Raw genomic sequence first — 15,660 nt, 5'->3', positions numbered from 1 at the left:
ACTAACTTGCTACATTTTTTAATTCTGTTTTTTGTACTACTAATTTAACTTAACTATTTTTATATACACACATACACACACACACACACACACACACATTCATACATATAATATTTACTTGCTGTAATTCACAGTTCTTGTCTCTATTATTATGTATTGCATTGTACTACTGCTGCAAAGTTAACAAATTTCACGATTATGCCGGTGACATTAAACCTGATTGATTTTATACCACCTCCTTGAGAAGAGGGTATGTCCTGGATGGTGAGGGTCTGTAGTGGTTCTATCCATCAGTCAATTTTTGCATAGTTGCAACAAGTTTGTTTGGTGTTCTGTCAGTACAGAACAGTTTTCGAGCAGGAGTATGCTCAGATTATTAGTTGTCTAATCACCAGAAGTGGTGCTGTACTCTGTCAAATTCCTTCACGTGATCGATGTGTTCATGTATCACAAGACGAATGTGCCACCAGTCATATGCAAATTTGTACCCCAGGGACAGGGAAAGGGAAAGAGGGACAGCAGACAGTTCACTGATAACTAACAGGTGTTTTTACCTGTATCTTTCCCCGCCAAGGTTACACCTGCGAGCGCAATCGGCTGACCTTCACGTTCTGCCAGACGCTGAAGCTCCTGGGCCGCTGTTACCTGCAGACTGTCCAGGCGCAGTGCTGCAAAACGTGCAAGCAACACAGAACGAGAGACCGCGGTAACGAGCGCATCTCACGGAGGTGAGCTGTCAGCCTGGAATACGATGCAGGAAAAGAGAGACTTTTCAGAAGTAAACAATACGGGCAGAAGTATCACAGTGACTGAAAGGTGCCAAAAGCAATTCAGGAAAAAAAGATACAAAAGAAAACACTGAAATCTGGAGGGTTTTTTAAAATATTTATGTATACGTAATGAGAGAGACTTTCTTTCAGTATTCTTGTTAATGCAACCATTTTACAGGACCACAAACCTGACTGGGTTGAAGCAAGATTTTACAGTGTTGGGGTTGCAGGATAAGGCCTGAGGCCCATGGTTGCTATAGTTACGTATCATCCTTTCAAATAAGTGGTGCTCCAACGTTTGAAGAACGACACCTCCCTTTCCCATTGATAGCACAGCCTCAGCCGTCTCTTCAGAGCGGTTCGGAGTTCAAAGTTGAAAGTGTACACCTTTGTCAACATGCACTACCGTGAGATTTACCCTCTTGCGGGCATTCACAGTAGATACAAAAAAATACAATGGAATCAATGAAAAACTACACACAGACGAGATGGAACAGGAATGAAGGTGTCTCTTGGTGCTCTGTGTCTGATCATTGCCCTGTACCCTATCCCGGGTGGTGACGGACAGCACAGAACCTTTTCATACTTGAACAGTTTTTTATATAAAAAACTTATTTTCAACTTTTAGAACTTCTTGTTGAGCATTTATCATTGTACGTTATTCTGAATACAAAGCCATGGTGCTAATACATAAGAAACATTGTAAAACCTATATCTATCACAAGAGGACATGGGCCACACTGATTTCTGTGCTGAAGGGTGTGTGTGTGTGTGTGTGTGTGTGATTGTGTGTGTGGACATATATGCATGTGTACACATGAGTGAGTGTGTGTGTGTATATCTGTGTGTTTGTTACTAAGGAACTGAACTGTCTTATTACAAGGAGGATCGTTTCAAACAGCTGTCGATGATGTTTGAGTCCCTAGTACAGAGTCTCCTGGGACCATATTGAATGGAATCTTTTTATATTACATGCATAGACTTTGCAGGTTTGAGTTTAAGGCATATGCCACAAATGGATGGTGTTTAATTCATTCCAGCAGTGTAATCCCTTCAGTTCCCTTCCCCCTCTTTATTTCTTTGTTTCCCTGCAACAGATTCACTCTCACCTCCCCGTCAATGCTTCTTTGATCTTTTTAAAGATTGAAGATTAGTTTTATTTGTCACATGTACATTGAAACATCAAAACACACGGTGAATTGTGCCGTTTGCATTAACAAGGATGTGTTGGGGCAGCCCACAAGTGTCCAGTGCCAACGTGGCGTGCCCACAATTTTCTAACCCTAACCCGGACAGTTTTGGAATGAGAAGAAAGCAGAGTGCTCAGAGGAAACCCACGTGGTCACAGGGAGAACGTACAAACTCCTCACAGACGATAGAGGGAATTAAATCCTGATCACTGGCACTCTAAAGCGCTACTGAACTTTTTTTGCAAACTACCTGCATGAGGGGCAATTGACAGTGTCCAGTTGAACCTACCAGTGGGACGTGAGAGGGGAAACCAGAGCACCCGAGGGGGAAACCCACACACAGACAGTGCCTGAGGTCAGGAATGAACCCGGGTCTCTGGTACAGCAAAGCAGCAGCTCCCACCCTCCACTACCTGAAGCAGAATGAGTGAGAAGAGGGGGAAGAAGTTTCACTCTGCCTCTGACCTGGGTCATTCCAAATCTGTGAATGCTCACCGCTACACCTAAACGCAAAAGGAAATGGCACAGAATTCCTCTCATAGTGAGTGAATTTATTATCAAAGTAAGTACTGTATATAGGAGCAGAATTAAGCCATTTGGCCCATCGAGTCTGCTCTGCCATTTCATCATGGCTGATCCATTTTCCTTCTCAGCCCCAATCTCCTGCCTTCTCCCTGTACCCCTTCATGCCCTGATCAATCCAGAATCTTATCAACCTCTGCCTTAAATACACTCAATGACTTGGCCTCCACAGCTGCCTGTGGCAACAAATTCCACAGGTTCACCACCTTCTGGCTAAAGAAATTCCTCCTCATCTCTGTGCTAAATGGACGTACCACTATTCTGAGGCTGTGTCCTCTGGTCTTAGACTCTCCCTCCACCAGAAACATCCTCTCCGCCTCCACTCTATCAAGGCCTTTCAACTTTCAACAGGTTTCAATGAGATTCTCGCCCTCATTCTTCTGAATTCCAGCAAGTACAAGCCCAGAGCCATCAAACACTCCTCATGTGATAAACCTTTCAATCCTGGGATCATTTTCATGAACCTTCTTTGAACCCTCTCCAAAGTCACCACATTTATATTCTACCTTGAGCTGAATTTTCTTGCAGGCATTCACAGGAAAACAAAGCAAGCCTATAGAACTGACGGTAAGCTATACTTACTGAAGTCTGACAAGCCTCCAGTGTGCAACAGAAGACAAACTGTGCAAATAATAAAGAAACTTCCCAGCACTGGTGCCCTCATTTGACAAGGACAAGCACGAGATCTCCCCAACTTGTCGACTAACAGAAACACCCCTTCCTGATGTTCCTTGCGAGTTCTCAGCAGGTCAGGCAGCATCTATGGAGAGGACATCATCCTCCGTAACTTCTGCCATCGTCAATGGGATCCTATAACTTAGCACATCCTTTCCTCCCACTCCCTGCTTTCCATGAGGAATGCTCCCTACGTGACTCTTTTGTCCGCTTGTCCCTCCCCACTTATCTCCCACCTGACACGCACCTTCCCCCTCGCCACCAGTCAGGACCCCAAATAAACCATCCAGTGAGTCTGTCCAGGGTTGTCTACCCTCTCTGGTGCTCCCGGGCTGGTCTACATCGGTGATACCCAACGTAGATTGGGGGACCGCTTCGTCGAGCACCTTCACTCTGCCTTCCACAAAAGGCAGGATCTCCCAGTGACCACCCATTTCAATTGAATTCCCATTCCCTCCCTGACTTGCCAGTCCATGACCTCCTCTACTGCCATGATGAGGCCAGGCTTAGTGACCTCATATTCCATTGGGGTAGCTTCAACCTGATGGCATGATCATTGATTTTTCTAATTTTCTGCTAACTTATACCCCTCCTCCATTCTCTATTTTTCCATTCCATATTTTGGTTCTCCACTCACCCCTACCCATTACCTCCCTCTGGTGCCCCTCTTTCCTTTTCTCCCATGCTCCACTCTCCTCTCCTATCAGATTCCTTCTTCTTCGGCCCTCTACCTCTTCCACCAATCACCTCCCAGCTTTTTATTCATTTCCTGGTCTCACCTTTCACCTGTCAGCTTGTACTCTTCCCCCTCCCCCCACCTTCCTATTCTGACCTCTTCCCCCTTTCCTTTCCAGTCCTGATGAAGGGCCTCAGCTCAAAATGATGGATGTTTATTCACTTCCATAAATGTTGCCTGATCCGCTGAGTTCCTCAGCATTTTGTGTATGTTGCTCAAGATTTCCAGCATCTGCAGAATCTCTGGTTTTTACCATCGGAGTTCGTGCTGGGCAAGAGATCTTGTCTCCGTGTTGCTGTGTCCCAGTGGAACGCTGGAGGTCTGTTTGTGGTTTGAATGTTGAGTCAGACGGATGAGCTCAGTGCCAGACAACTTTTATATGTTTTAGGTTCTTATTAAACTTATTTTTATCAAGTTCTTTGGTCTGATTCTCGCAGACTAATCGATTTAGTGTTGAAGGATTTGGTGATAGGTTTTTAAAATTTCTTTATTTGAGGTGGCTGTGGCTGGCCACTTTTTAATTACCCATTTTAAACCTTTGTTGGTGAGTCGTACTCTTAGAGTCACCCAGCAGTAGAAGAGGCCCTTTGGCCCATTGAATCCATGACAACCATCAAGCATCCATCGCAATTTGTTCCCCTATAAACACCCCCAGATTCCACCACCTATGCACACACACTGGGGGCAATGTACAGGTGCCAATTGAAGATAAAGCTTCTTAAAGATTAGTTTTATTTGCCACACGTAAGCGAAACTTACAGTGAAATATGTTGTTTTGAAACAACGACCAACGCGGTTTGAGGATGTGCTGGGGGCAGCCTGCAAATGTCACCACCCTCCCGTCGGCAACATAGCATGCCCACAACTTGTTGAGCCTACCCATTATTCTTCTGGACCATGGGAGGTAACAAGAGCACCCAGGCGAAACTCAGACGGTCACGGGGAGAACGTACAAACTCCTTACGGACAGCGGCAGGAATTGAGCCCGGGTCACTGGCGCAGTAAAGCACTACGCTAACCACTGCGCTACCTTGGCGCCCTAATTTGGTTTAATCTGCCAAATCACATGGCTTTGAATCCGGAGTACCTTGGATCAGAGGAAGAGCGTGCAGACCAGTTGCTCCAGTCGATTCTCCCTTGTGTGCTCTACCACCTGGATCCAGTACATGATCGAGTGTTACTGACACTGAGTTGGATGCTTTCGATCAGGGGTTCCCGTGGACCAATACCATTAACCGGGGGGTCCGTGGACCCCAGGCTGGGAGCCCCTGGTTTAGAGTCTCTTCCTTGCAAACCCAGTGGATGGGAGTTCAGTGTTCAGCTCTGCTTATCGCCAAACTGAAGGTAAGCTGCAAAATGTGGAAACTGAATAGAACGTGGAATAGGACAGACCCGTCAACCCACAATGTTGTGTCAACCTTTGAACCTTCTCCAGGATCAATCTAACCCTTCTCTCCCACATAGCCCTCCATTTTTCTATCATCCATGTCCCTAATGTATCTGCCTCTACCATCACCCTGGCAGGGTGTTTCAGGCACCCACTCTGTGTGTAAAAAACTCTACCTCCTGACATCCCCCTTGTACAGTACTGTGTAAAAGTCATAGGCACCCCAGCTACATACAGTGTGGGTCTAAGGCCTTTACACAGAACTGTACTTTTCTCCAATGTCTTATACAACTTCAACAGAACATCCTATCTCCTGCACTCAATACATTGATTTACGAAGGCCCATCTGCCAAAAGCTTTCTTTACAGCCCTGTCTACCTGTGATGCCACTTCCAATGAATTATGGACCTGTATTCCAAGATCCCTTTGATCTACCACACTCCTCAGTGCCCTAGCGTTCACTGTGTAAGACCTACTCTGGCTGGTCCCACCGAAGTGCAAAACCTTGCACTTAACTGCATTAGATTCCATCTGCCATTTTTCAGCCCATTTTTCCAATTGATGCAGATCCCTCTGCATGCCATGATAACCTTCCTCACTGTCCACTACATCCCCAATCTTGGTGTCATCTACAAATCTGCTGATCCAGTTAGCCACATTATCATCCAGATCATTGATATTAATGACAAACAACAATGGACCCAGCACCGATCCCTGTGGCACGCCACTAGTCACAGGCTCCAGTCAGAGAAGCAAGCCTCTACTACCACTCTCTGGCTTCTCCCACAAAGCCAATGTCTAATCCAATTTACTACCTCTCATCATGAATGCCAAGCAACTGAACTTTCTTGAACAGCCTCCCCCGTGGGAACTTGTCAAATGCCTTATCGAAGTCTATGAAAGCAACATCCACTGCCTTTCCTTCATCCAGTTCCCTGGTAACTTTCTCAAAAATCTCTTTAGGCATGAGCTACTATGCATGAAGCCATGCTGACTATCACTTACATATCCAGTCCCTTAGAATATGTTCCAATAGCTTTCTCATGACTGATGTCGGACTCACCGGCCTATAATTTCCTGCTTTCCATTTAGAACCTTTTTGTAACAGCGGAACAACATTGTCTATCCTCCAATTCTCTGGTATTTCTCCTGTCACTAAGGATGTTTTAAATATCTCTGCTTGGGCCCCAGCAATTTCTGCACTTGCCTCTCGTAGGGTCCGAGGGAACACTTTGTCAGGCCCTGGGGATTTATCCACCCTGATTTGCCTCAGGGTAGCAAACACCTCCTCCTCTATAAACTGTACGGGGTCCATGAAGTCGATGCCACTTTGACGCACTTCTATAGACTCTGTATCCATCTCCCGAGTAAATACAGGTGCAAAGAATGCTTTTAAGATCTGTCCCATCTGTTTTGACTCCACAAATGGGATTACCATTCTGGTCTTCCAGAAGGCCAGTTTTGTCCCTTGCAATCCTTTTGCTCTTCACATACCTGTAGAATCTCTTGGGATTCTCCTTCACCTTGTCTGCCAGAGCAACTTCATGCCTTCTTTATTCTTTCTTGAGTGCTGTCTTGCATTTCTTGTAACCCATAAGCACCTCATTTGTTCCTACTTGCTTATATCTGCTCTGCACCTCCTTTGTCTCTTAACCAGGGCCTCAATATCTCTTGAAAACCAAGGTTCCCTACACTTGTTATCTTTACCTTTTATCCTGACAGGGACATACAAGCTTTGTACTCTCAAATTTTTGCTCTTGAAGGCCTCTTACTTTCTAAGTACACCCTTGCCTGTCCCAGTCCACACTTGCCAGATCATTTCTGATAACATCAAAATTGGCCTTTCTCAACCCACAGACCAGACCTATCTTTTTGCATAGTTACTTTGAAACTAACGGCATTATGGTCACTAGATGCAAAGTGTTCCCCTACATAAACTTCTGCCACCAGCCCTGTCTCATTCCCTAATAGCAGATACAGTATTGCACTCTCCCTTGTTGTACTAATGAAGGAAACTTTCCTGGACACATTTGACAAACTATCCCATCTAGTATGAGAAGCATTTCGATGGCTCAGATCCTGTACTCAAAGCTCAAAGTAAATTTCTTTTTAAATCTTTTTATTGAATAAGTATACAAAAAGGTAAGCCATATAGGCACTAATACACTGTTAGAATATAATAAAATTACAGAAGATATTAATACAAAAAAAATGATACAAACAATGTAATTTAAACATAACATACCAAGGTAACATAATAGTATACTAATTTTTATATATATATATCAATAGAGAAAAGGGAAAAAAAACCTCAAAAAAAAACCCACCGTGCAACTAACTAAAAGCAAAGAAAGCTCAAAGTAAATTTATTAATCAAAGAACATAAATGTCACCTTATACAATCCTGAAATTCACTTTCTTGCGGGCACACTCAATAAATCTATAATAGAATAATAAGCATAATATAATCTGTGAAAGACCGCACCAACTTGGATGTTCAACTGCGTGCAAAAGATAGAAAATGTGCAAATACAAAAATAAAGAAATAGTAATATTTCTTCTCTGGAGTACTCGCTGGAGTTTAGAAGAATGAAAAGGGATCTCATTGAAACCTATTGAATATTGAAAGAACCAGATAGAGTGGATGTGGAGAGGACGTTTCCAATAGTGGGGGAGTCTAGGACCAGAAGGCACAGCCTCGATCGAAGGACATCACTTTTGAACAAAGGTGAGGAGGAATTTCTTTAGCCAGAGGCTGGTGAATCTGTGGAATTCATTGCCACAGACGGCTGTGGAGCCAAGTCATTGGGTATATTTAAACTGGAGGTTGATAGGTTCTTGATTACTAAGGGAGTCAAAGGTTACAGGGAGGAGGCAGGAGAATGGGATTGAGAGGGATAATAAAGCAGCCATGATGGAATGGTGGAGCAGATTTGATGGGCCGAATAGCCTAATTCTATTCCAATGTCTTATGGACAAAACTGGAGCTGTCCTGGGAGATGGAGAAGTTGCAGGCTTGGAGGGGGCTACGAGGGATGAGTGGGTTCTGAAGACGGAAACTTCATTTTACATGTGGGGCTTTTCTGGATCAGAGTTGGTGTGGGTTAGCAATACCTCACCGCACAGGAAAACAGAGTCTCTGCACATCCAATCCTGGAAAACCAATCATAAGCACACGTACAGATCTCCTCGGGGACCACTTGTGAAGCCTCTTGGAATTTATCACCTGACTGCCGGCTGGCCGGTGGTAATGCAATCTGTCCTAGCTCTCTCGACCATTCCGTTTCCCCAATCAGTCCAGGCGGAAACTGAGACAACTTCAGAAAGAGCTCTCAGAAATATCTGGAACAACATCAAGAAAGCTTGGGGTTTGATAAATGTTTTAACACACCAACAGAACAGATCCAGTTCAGTTCCTTCTTGTGTATCCTGGGGTGTGCTTATGTAAGTATGTGAACAGAGAGTGGGATTTCAGGAAATGTACAAAAAAAATTTCCTTCAATTTTTTGAAAGAAGCAAAGCAATCATTTGTTTTACTGAAAAATGTAAGTCATCTTTAAGATGGACAGATCTAAGATTCATTAATTTATCACATGTACATCGGAACACATCCATTCCTTCTTCACTCTCATCAGGTACAACTTACGCAATGAGTGGTAGGGCATTGAGGAGCGTGGTAGAACAAAGGGATCTGGGAGTACAGATCAATAATGCCTTGAAAGTGGTGTCGCAGGTAGATAGGGCCATAGAGGGAGGTTTTGACACCCTCAATATTATCATCATATCATCATTATGTGCCGTGTTGTATGATGTTGGCGATAATGGTCTCATAAACTATGATTGTTCCTGGCAAATTTTTCTACAGAAGTGGTTTGCCATTGCCTTTTTCTGGGCAGTGTCTTTACAAGACGGGTGACCCTGGCCATTATCAATACACTTCAGAGATGTCTGCCTGGCGTCAGTGGTTGCATAACCAGGATTTGTGATATGCACCGGCTGCTCATACGACCATCCACCACCTGCTCCCATGGTTTCACATGACCCTGACCCAGGGACTAAGCAGGTGCTACACCTTGCCCGAGGGTGACCTACAGGCTAGCGGAGGGAAGGAGCTCCTTACACCTCCTTTGGTAGAGATGCATCTCCACCCTGTCACCCATTAGCATATTGACCTTCACAAATCAAAGTACTGAGGACAGGAGCTGGGATGGAATGTTGAAGCTGTATGAGACATTGGTGAGGCCTAATTTGGAGTATTAGATTAGATTAGATTATGAGGACACGCAGTCCTCGTTTATTGTCATTTAGTAACGCATGCATTAAAAGATGATACAATGTTCCTCCAGTATGATATCACAGAAGCACAAGACAGACCAAGACTAAAACTGACAAAAACCGCATAATTATAACATATAGTTACAACAGTGCAAAGCAATACCGTAATTTGATAAAGAACAGACCATCGGCACAGTAAAAATAAGTCTCAAAATCCCGAAAGTCCCATCATCTCACACAGACAGTAGAAGGAAGAAAACTCTCCCTGCCATGAACCTCCAGCGCGGCAAACTTGCTGATGCAACACCCTGGAAGCACCCAACCACAGTCCAACTCTTGAGTCCGTCCGAAAACTTCAAGGCTCCAACCAGCCCTCCGACACCGAGCACCATCTCTGCCGAGCGCTTCGACCCCGGCCGCCAAGCAACAGGCAAAGCCAGGGATTTGGGGCCTTCCCCTCTGGAGATTCTCGATCGCACAGTAGCAGCGGTAGCGAAGCGGGCATTTCAGAAGTTTCTCCAGATGTTCCTCCGTGCTTCTCACATCTGTCTCCATCAAATCAGAATTGTGCACGGCATCCTACTTGACAAATACAGATATCATTCACCAGAGAGGCCGCCATCTTCTCCCCATTTCCATTGTGCTTAGTTCTGGTCACCTACCTACAGGAAAGATGTCAATACGATTGACAATGCAGCAAAAATTTACAAGGATGTTGCCGGCACTTGAGGACCTGAGTTATAGGTAAGGGTTAAATAGGTTTGGATTTTACTCCCTGGAGCACAGGAGGATGAAGGTAAAATTGATAGAGGTATACAGAATGATGAGGACCATAGGTAGGATCAATGCAAGCAGGCTTTTTCCAGTGAAGGACGAGACTAGAACTAGAAGTCATAAGGATGAAAGGTGAACTGTTTAGGTGGAACCTGAGGGGGATCTTCCTCACTCAGAGGGTGGTGAGAGTGTGGAACGAGCTGCCAATGGAAGTGGTGGATGCACGTTCAGTTTCAACACTTAGAGGAATGCACAAAAGTATAAATGGGATAGGTATGAAGGGCTGTGGTTGATGGGACTGGGCAGGATAAAAGGTCAACAAAGTCTAGATGTGTTGAAGGGCCTGTTTCTGTTCTATGATGCTCCGCTAAATCATCTCACTGGGACTGTTTGATGACTATGACTCCCAGTTTTGGAAGTCATACATCCTACCTACACTAACTCGTTTGCACTTTTAAAGATTTACCACAGGATCATGCAAGGTGAGTGCAAACAGGGCTTGTTTCTTTTGTCTTTCAAAAATAAAATGTATTTGCAATAAAACGGAACGGGATTTGAACCCAGGGACAATTATACAGAGTCCAATCTGGCCGAGCGTGGAGTAGTCAAGTGCCTCAGCAAACCACTCTACAGAAGGGATTCCCTCCATGTGGTGAACACACTGAAGCACATCTCATCAGGAGCCAGTCACATCCTGCACCTGTGATTCGCTCCAGAAGCTTCAGCCAGTGAGGGTAATCCCGACCCAGCTGCAGGCAGTGGGAATCATTTGGGGCCAGTCTCCTCTGGAAGAGGATGTGGGGGGTCGTGAAACATCCCCAGCAATTCCACCGCCTGGAGTTGTTGTAAGGGGTGGCAGCGACCGTGGGGTTTCTCTGGTAAATTATTTAGTGGCTGACATTAGAAGAAATCTCAGAGAAGTTCTCTACAGATGGAGACCACCTTATGTTTAAAGAGTTGATATTATTCTATTCATGAAGATATCAGGGCTAAGGGGAGGGTATGTAAGATATCATTGAGATAGATGGTCAGCTCTGAATGGCAGAACAGGCTTGAAGGGCCAAATGGCCTTTAGTTTATGTTTCTATATTTATCTCAGGATAAAGAGATGGCCATTTAGGAGATAGAGAAGGAAGAATTTCTTCACTTGGTTTGTGGATGTTTGGAATTTTTATAGATTAGTTTTATTCGTCGCACATACATTGAAACATGCAGTGAAATGGGTTGTCTTATGTCTACGACCAACACAGTCTGAGGAGGTGCTGGGGGCAGCCCACAAGTGTTGCCATGCCTCTGTCACCAACATAGTATGTCTACAGTTCATGAACCCTAACCCGTACACACGTCTTTGTGATGTGGGAGGAAACCGGAGCACCCAGAGGAAACCCACGTGGTCACGGAGAGGACGTACAGACAAGTGGCAGGAATTGAACACGGGTTGCTGGCACAGTAAAGCGTTAGGCAGGCCGCTATCCTGCTGTGCTGCCCCGGATCTACCAGAGAGTAGTTGCTGCCCATTCATAGAGGTTAGGGTTAGTAAGTTGTGAGCATGGTGAATTGACACCGGAAGCACAGCGGTCCCCAGCAGGTCACAAAAATATGATGACTCAAACGACCCATTTCGCTGTATGTTTCGATGTATATGTGACAAATAAAGCTAATCTATATTTTTTGTAGACTCTGAATTGTGACTGAAAGTACTTCACACACAATCGGAATAAGGAATGTAGGTAGCAGGTAAGAAAGGGAAGAGGTGTGGGTCAAGTACAGTGTAGTGAGATAAAGGGAAAGTGACTATAAGAAAAGTTAAGAAAGACAGCAGAATCAACAGTGCAGAAAGCTCAAGAAGGGATCGTACAGTATGGCCAAGTGAAATAGGAATTGATATGGGAGGTGAGGGGAGTAAGGAATTAAAAGTATTGTTTATGGATGCACGGAGTATAAGAAATAAAGTGGATGGGCTTGAGGCGCAGTTGGAAATTGGTATGTATGATGTTGTGGGAATAACAGAGACATGGCTTCAAGTGGACAGGGCCTGGGAAATGAATATTCAAGGATATACGTCCTATCGAAAGGACAGACTGATGGGCAGAGGGGGTGGGGTGGCTCTGTTGGTGAGGAATGATATTCAGTCACTTGCGAGGGGGACACAGAATCAGGAGACGTAGAGTCAGTATGGATAGAACTGAGAAATTCTAGGGGTAGAAAGACATTAATAGGAGTCATCTACAGGCCCCCAAACAGTAGTCTGGATGTAGGGTGTAAATTGAATCAAGAGTTAAAATTGGCATGTGGCAAAGGTAATGCTACAGTTGTTATGGGGGACTTCAACACGCAGGTAGACTAGAGGAATCAGGTTAGTACTGGACCCCAAGAAAGGGAGTTGTGGAGTCCCTCTGAGATGGATTCTTAGAACAGCTTGTACTGGAGCCTACCAGAGAACGCAATTCTAGATTTAGTGTTGTGCAATGAAATGGATTTGATCAGGGACCTTGAGGTAAAGGAGCCATTAGGAGGTAGTGACCATAATATGATAAATTTTAATCTACAATTTGAGAGGGAGAAGGGAAACTCGGAAGTGTCAATATTATAGTTGAACAAAGGGAACTATGGTGCTATGAGGGAGGAGCTGGCCAAAATTCAATGGAACAATACCCTAGCAGGGATGACAGTGGAACAGCAATGGCAAATGTTTCTGGGAATAATGCGGAAGGTGCAGGATCAGTTCATTCCAAAGAGGAAGAAAGATCCTAAGGGGAGTAAGGGGAGGCCGTGGCTGACAAGGGAAGTAATGGACAGTATAAAAATAAAAGAAAAGAAGTATAACGTAACAAAGACGAGTGGGAAGCCGGAGGCTTGGGAAACTTTTCAAGAGCAACAGAAGGTAACTAAAAAGGCAATACGCGGAGAAAAAAATGAGGTACGAAGGTAAACTAGCCAAGAATATAAAGGAGGATAGTAAAAGCTTCTTTAGGTATGTGAAAAGGAAAAAAATAGTTAAGACCAAAATTGGGCCCTTGAAGACAGAAGTAGGTGAATTTATTATGGGGAACAAGGAAATGGCAGACAAGTTGAACAGGTACTTTGGATCTGTCTTCACTAGGGAAGACACAAACAATCTCCCAGATGTAATAGTGGCCAAAGGACCTAGGGTAATGGATGAATTGAAGGAAATTTATATTAGGCAGGGAATAGTGTCGGATAGGCTATTGGGTCTGAAGGCTGATAAGTCCCCGGGACCTGATGGTCTGCATCCCAGGGTACTTAAGGAGGTGGCTTTAGAAATCGTGGACACATTGGTAATCATTTTCCAACCTTCTATAGATTCAGAATCAATTCCTGTGGATTGGAGGGTGGCGAATGTTGTCCCTCTCTTCAAGAAGGGAGGAAGAGAGAAAACAGGGAATTATAGACCGGTTAGCCTGACGTCGGTGGTGGGAAAGATGCTGGAGTCAATTATAAAAGATGAAATTACGACACATCTGGATAGTAGTAACAGGATTGGTCCGAGTCAGCATGGATTTACGAAGGGGAAATCGTGCTTGACTAATCTTCTGGAATTTTTTGAGGATGTAACTATGAAAATGGACAAGGGAGAGCCAGTGGATGTAGTGTACCTGGACTTTCAGAAAGCCTTTGATAAAGTCCCACATAGGAGATTAGTGGGCAAAATTAGGGCACATGGTATTGGAGAGCAGGGTACTGACATGTATTAAAAATTGGCTGGCTGACAGAAAACAAAGAGTAGCGATTAACAGGTCCCTTTTGGAATGGCAGGCGGTGACCAATGGGGTACCGCAGGGTTCAGTGCTGGGACCGCTGCTGTTTACAATATATATTAATGATTTAGATGAGGGAATTAAAAGTAACATTAGCAAATTTACCAATGACACAAAGCTGGGTGGCAGTGTGAAATGTGAGGAGGATGTTATGAGAATGCAGGGTGACTTGGACAGGCTGGGTGAGTGGGCAGATGCATGGCAGATGCAGTTTAATGTGGATAAATGTGAGGTTATCCACTTTGGTGGTAAGAACGGGAAGGCAGATTATTATCTAAATGGAGTCAAGTTAGGAAAAGGGGAAGCACAACGAGATCTAGGTGTTCTTGTACATCAGTCACTGAAAGCAAGCATGCAAGTACAGTAGGCAGTGAAGAAAACTAATGGCATGCTGGCCTTCATAACAAGGGGAATTGAGTATAAGAGCAAAGAGGTCCTTCTGCAGCTGTACAGGGCCCTGGTGAGACCACACCTGGAGTACTGTGTGCAGTTTTGGTCTCCAAATTCGAGGAAGGACATTCTTGCTATTGAGGGAGTGCAGCATAGGTTCACAAGGTTAACTCCCGGGATGGCGGGACTGTCATATGTCGAAAGATTGGAGCGACTTGGCTTGTATACTCTGGAATTTAGAAGGCTGAGAGGGAATCTTATTGAAACATATAAGATTATTAAGGAATTGGACACGCTGGAGGTAGGAAACATGTTCCCACTGATGGGTGAGTCCAGAACCAGAGGCCACAGTTTAAGAATTAGGGGTAGGCCAGTTAGAACAGAGTTGAGGAAAAACTTTTTCACCCAGAGAGTGGTGGATATATGGAATGCTCTGCCCCAGAAGGCTGTGGGGGCCAAGTCTCTGGATGCTTTCAAAAAAGAGATGGATAGAGCTCTTAAAGATAGCGGAATCAAAGGTTATGGGGATAAGGCAGGAACTGGATACTGATTGTGGATGATCAGCCATGATCACAGTGAATGGCGGTGCTGGCTCGAAGGGCCAAATGGCCTACTCCTGCACCTGTTGTCTATCATTCTGTAACCTGCTCTTACCAACCATTTTACACCAGATAGTGACTAGTTTCTGACAACAGGCTAACTTGTGAGGAAAGCATTTCATTCTCTTCCATGCAGAGTTTGGGGACCACAGCTGCTTCCTCCAGCTTTAGACTGTTGTCCCAAAGGCGAAAAGAGCAGGCCTTGTTTTGTTGCTTGCTGTGTTCTGCGTTGTTCTGCCGAGCGTTGCAGGAATGCTACATTGGAGCCGGAATGCGTGGAGACACTTGCAGCTTATCCCCAGCACATCCTTGTGCATGTTGCTTGTGTCTGCTGTGTGTTTAATATTTCAGCAATATTTGAGTAATCTTGAATATATGTAGCTTGATTCAGCATTCTTGTTTGTTTCAATAATCCATTATGGGTCATATGCAAAAATATGTGAAATGCATACGTCATTACACTGCCATGTGATAAGTGCGTGCCTCACTTAAAGTAAACCGAA

The 15,660-nt window shown here is 44.5% G+C and overlaps 1 protein-coding gene across 3 annotated transcripts in view; it reads left to right on the top strand.

Annotated features, from left to right (window-relative positions):
* LOC140209663 (A disintegrin and metalloproteinase with thrombospondin motifs 7) overlaps window positions 1-1,384 on the top strand; it is a 248,372-nt gene extending 246,988 nt beyond the window's left edge. For 2 of the 3 annotated variants that reach the window (XM_072278011.1, XM_072278012.1), the window contains one exon: window positions 575-1,384. In XM_072278011.1, the coding sequence (XP_072134112.1) occupies window positions 575-732 (158 nt within the window). In that variant the 3' untranslated portion in view covers window positions 733-1,384. The remainder of the gene's footprint in view (window positions 1-574) is intronic. The other variant, XM_072278013.1, reaches the window with a different exon arrangement.
* The last annotated feature ends 14,276 nt before the right edge of the window (window positions 1,385-15,660 follow it).

Source organism: Mobula birostris, chromosome 14 (assembly GCF_030028105.1).
Source record: "Mobula birostris isolate sMobBir1 chromosome 14, sMobBir1.hap1, whole genome shotgun sequence".
Classification (NCBI taxonomy): domain Eukaryota; kingdom Metazoa; phylum Chordata; class Chondrichthyes; order Myliobatiformes; family Myliobatidae; genus Mobula; species Mobula birostris.
This window is presented reverse-complemented; position numbering and strand designations above follow the sequence as displayed.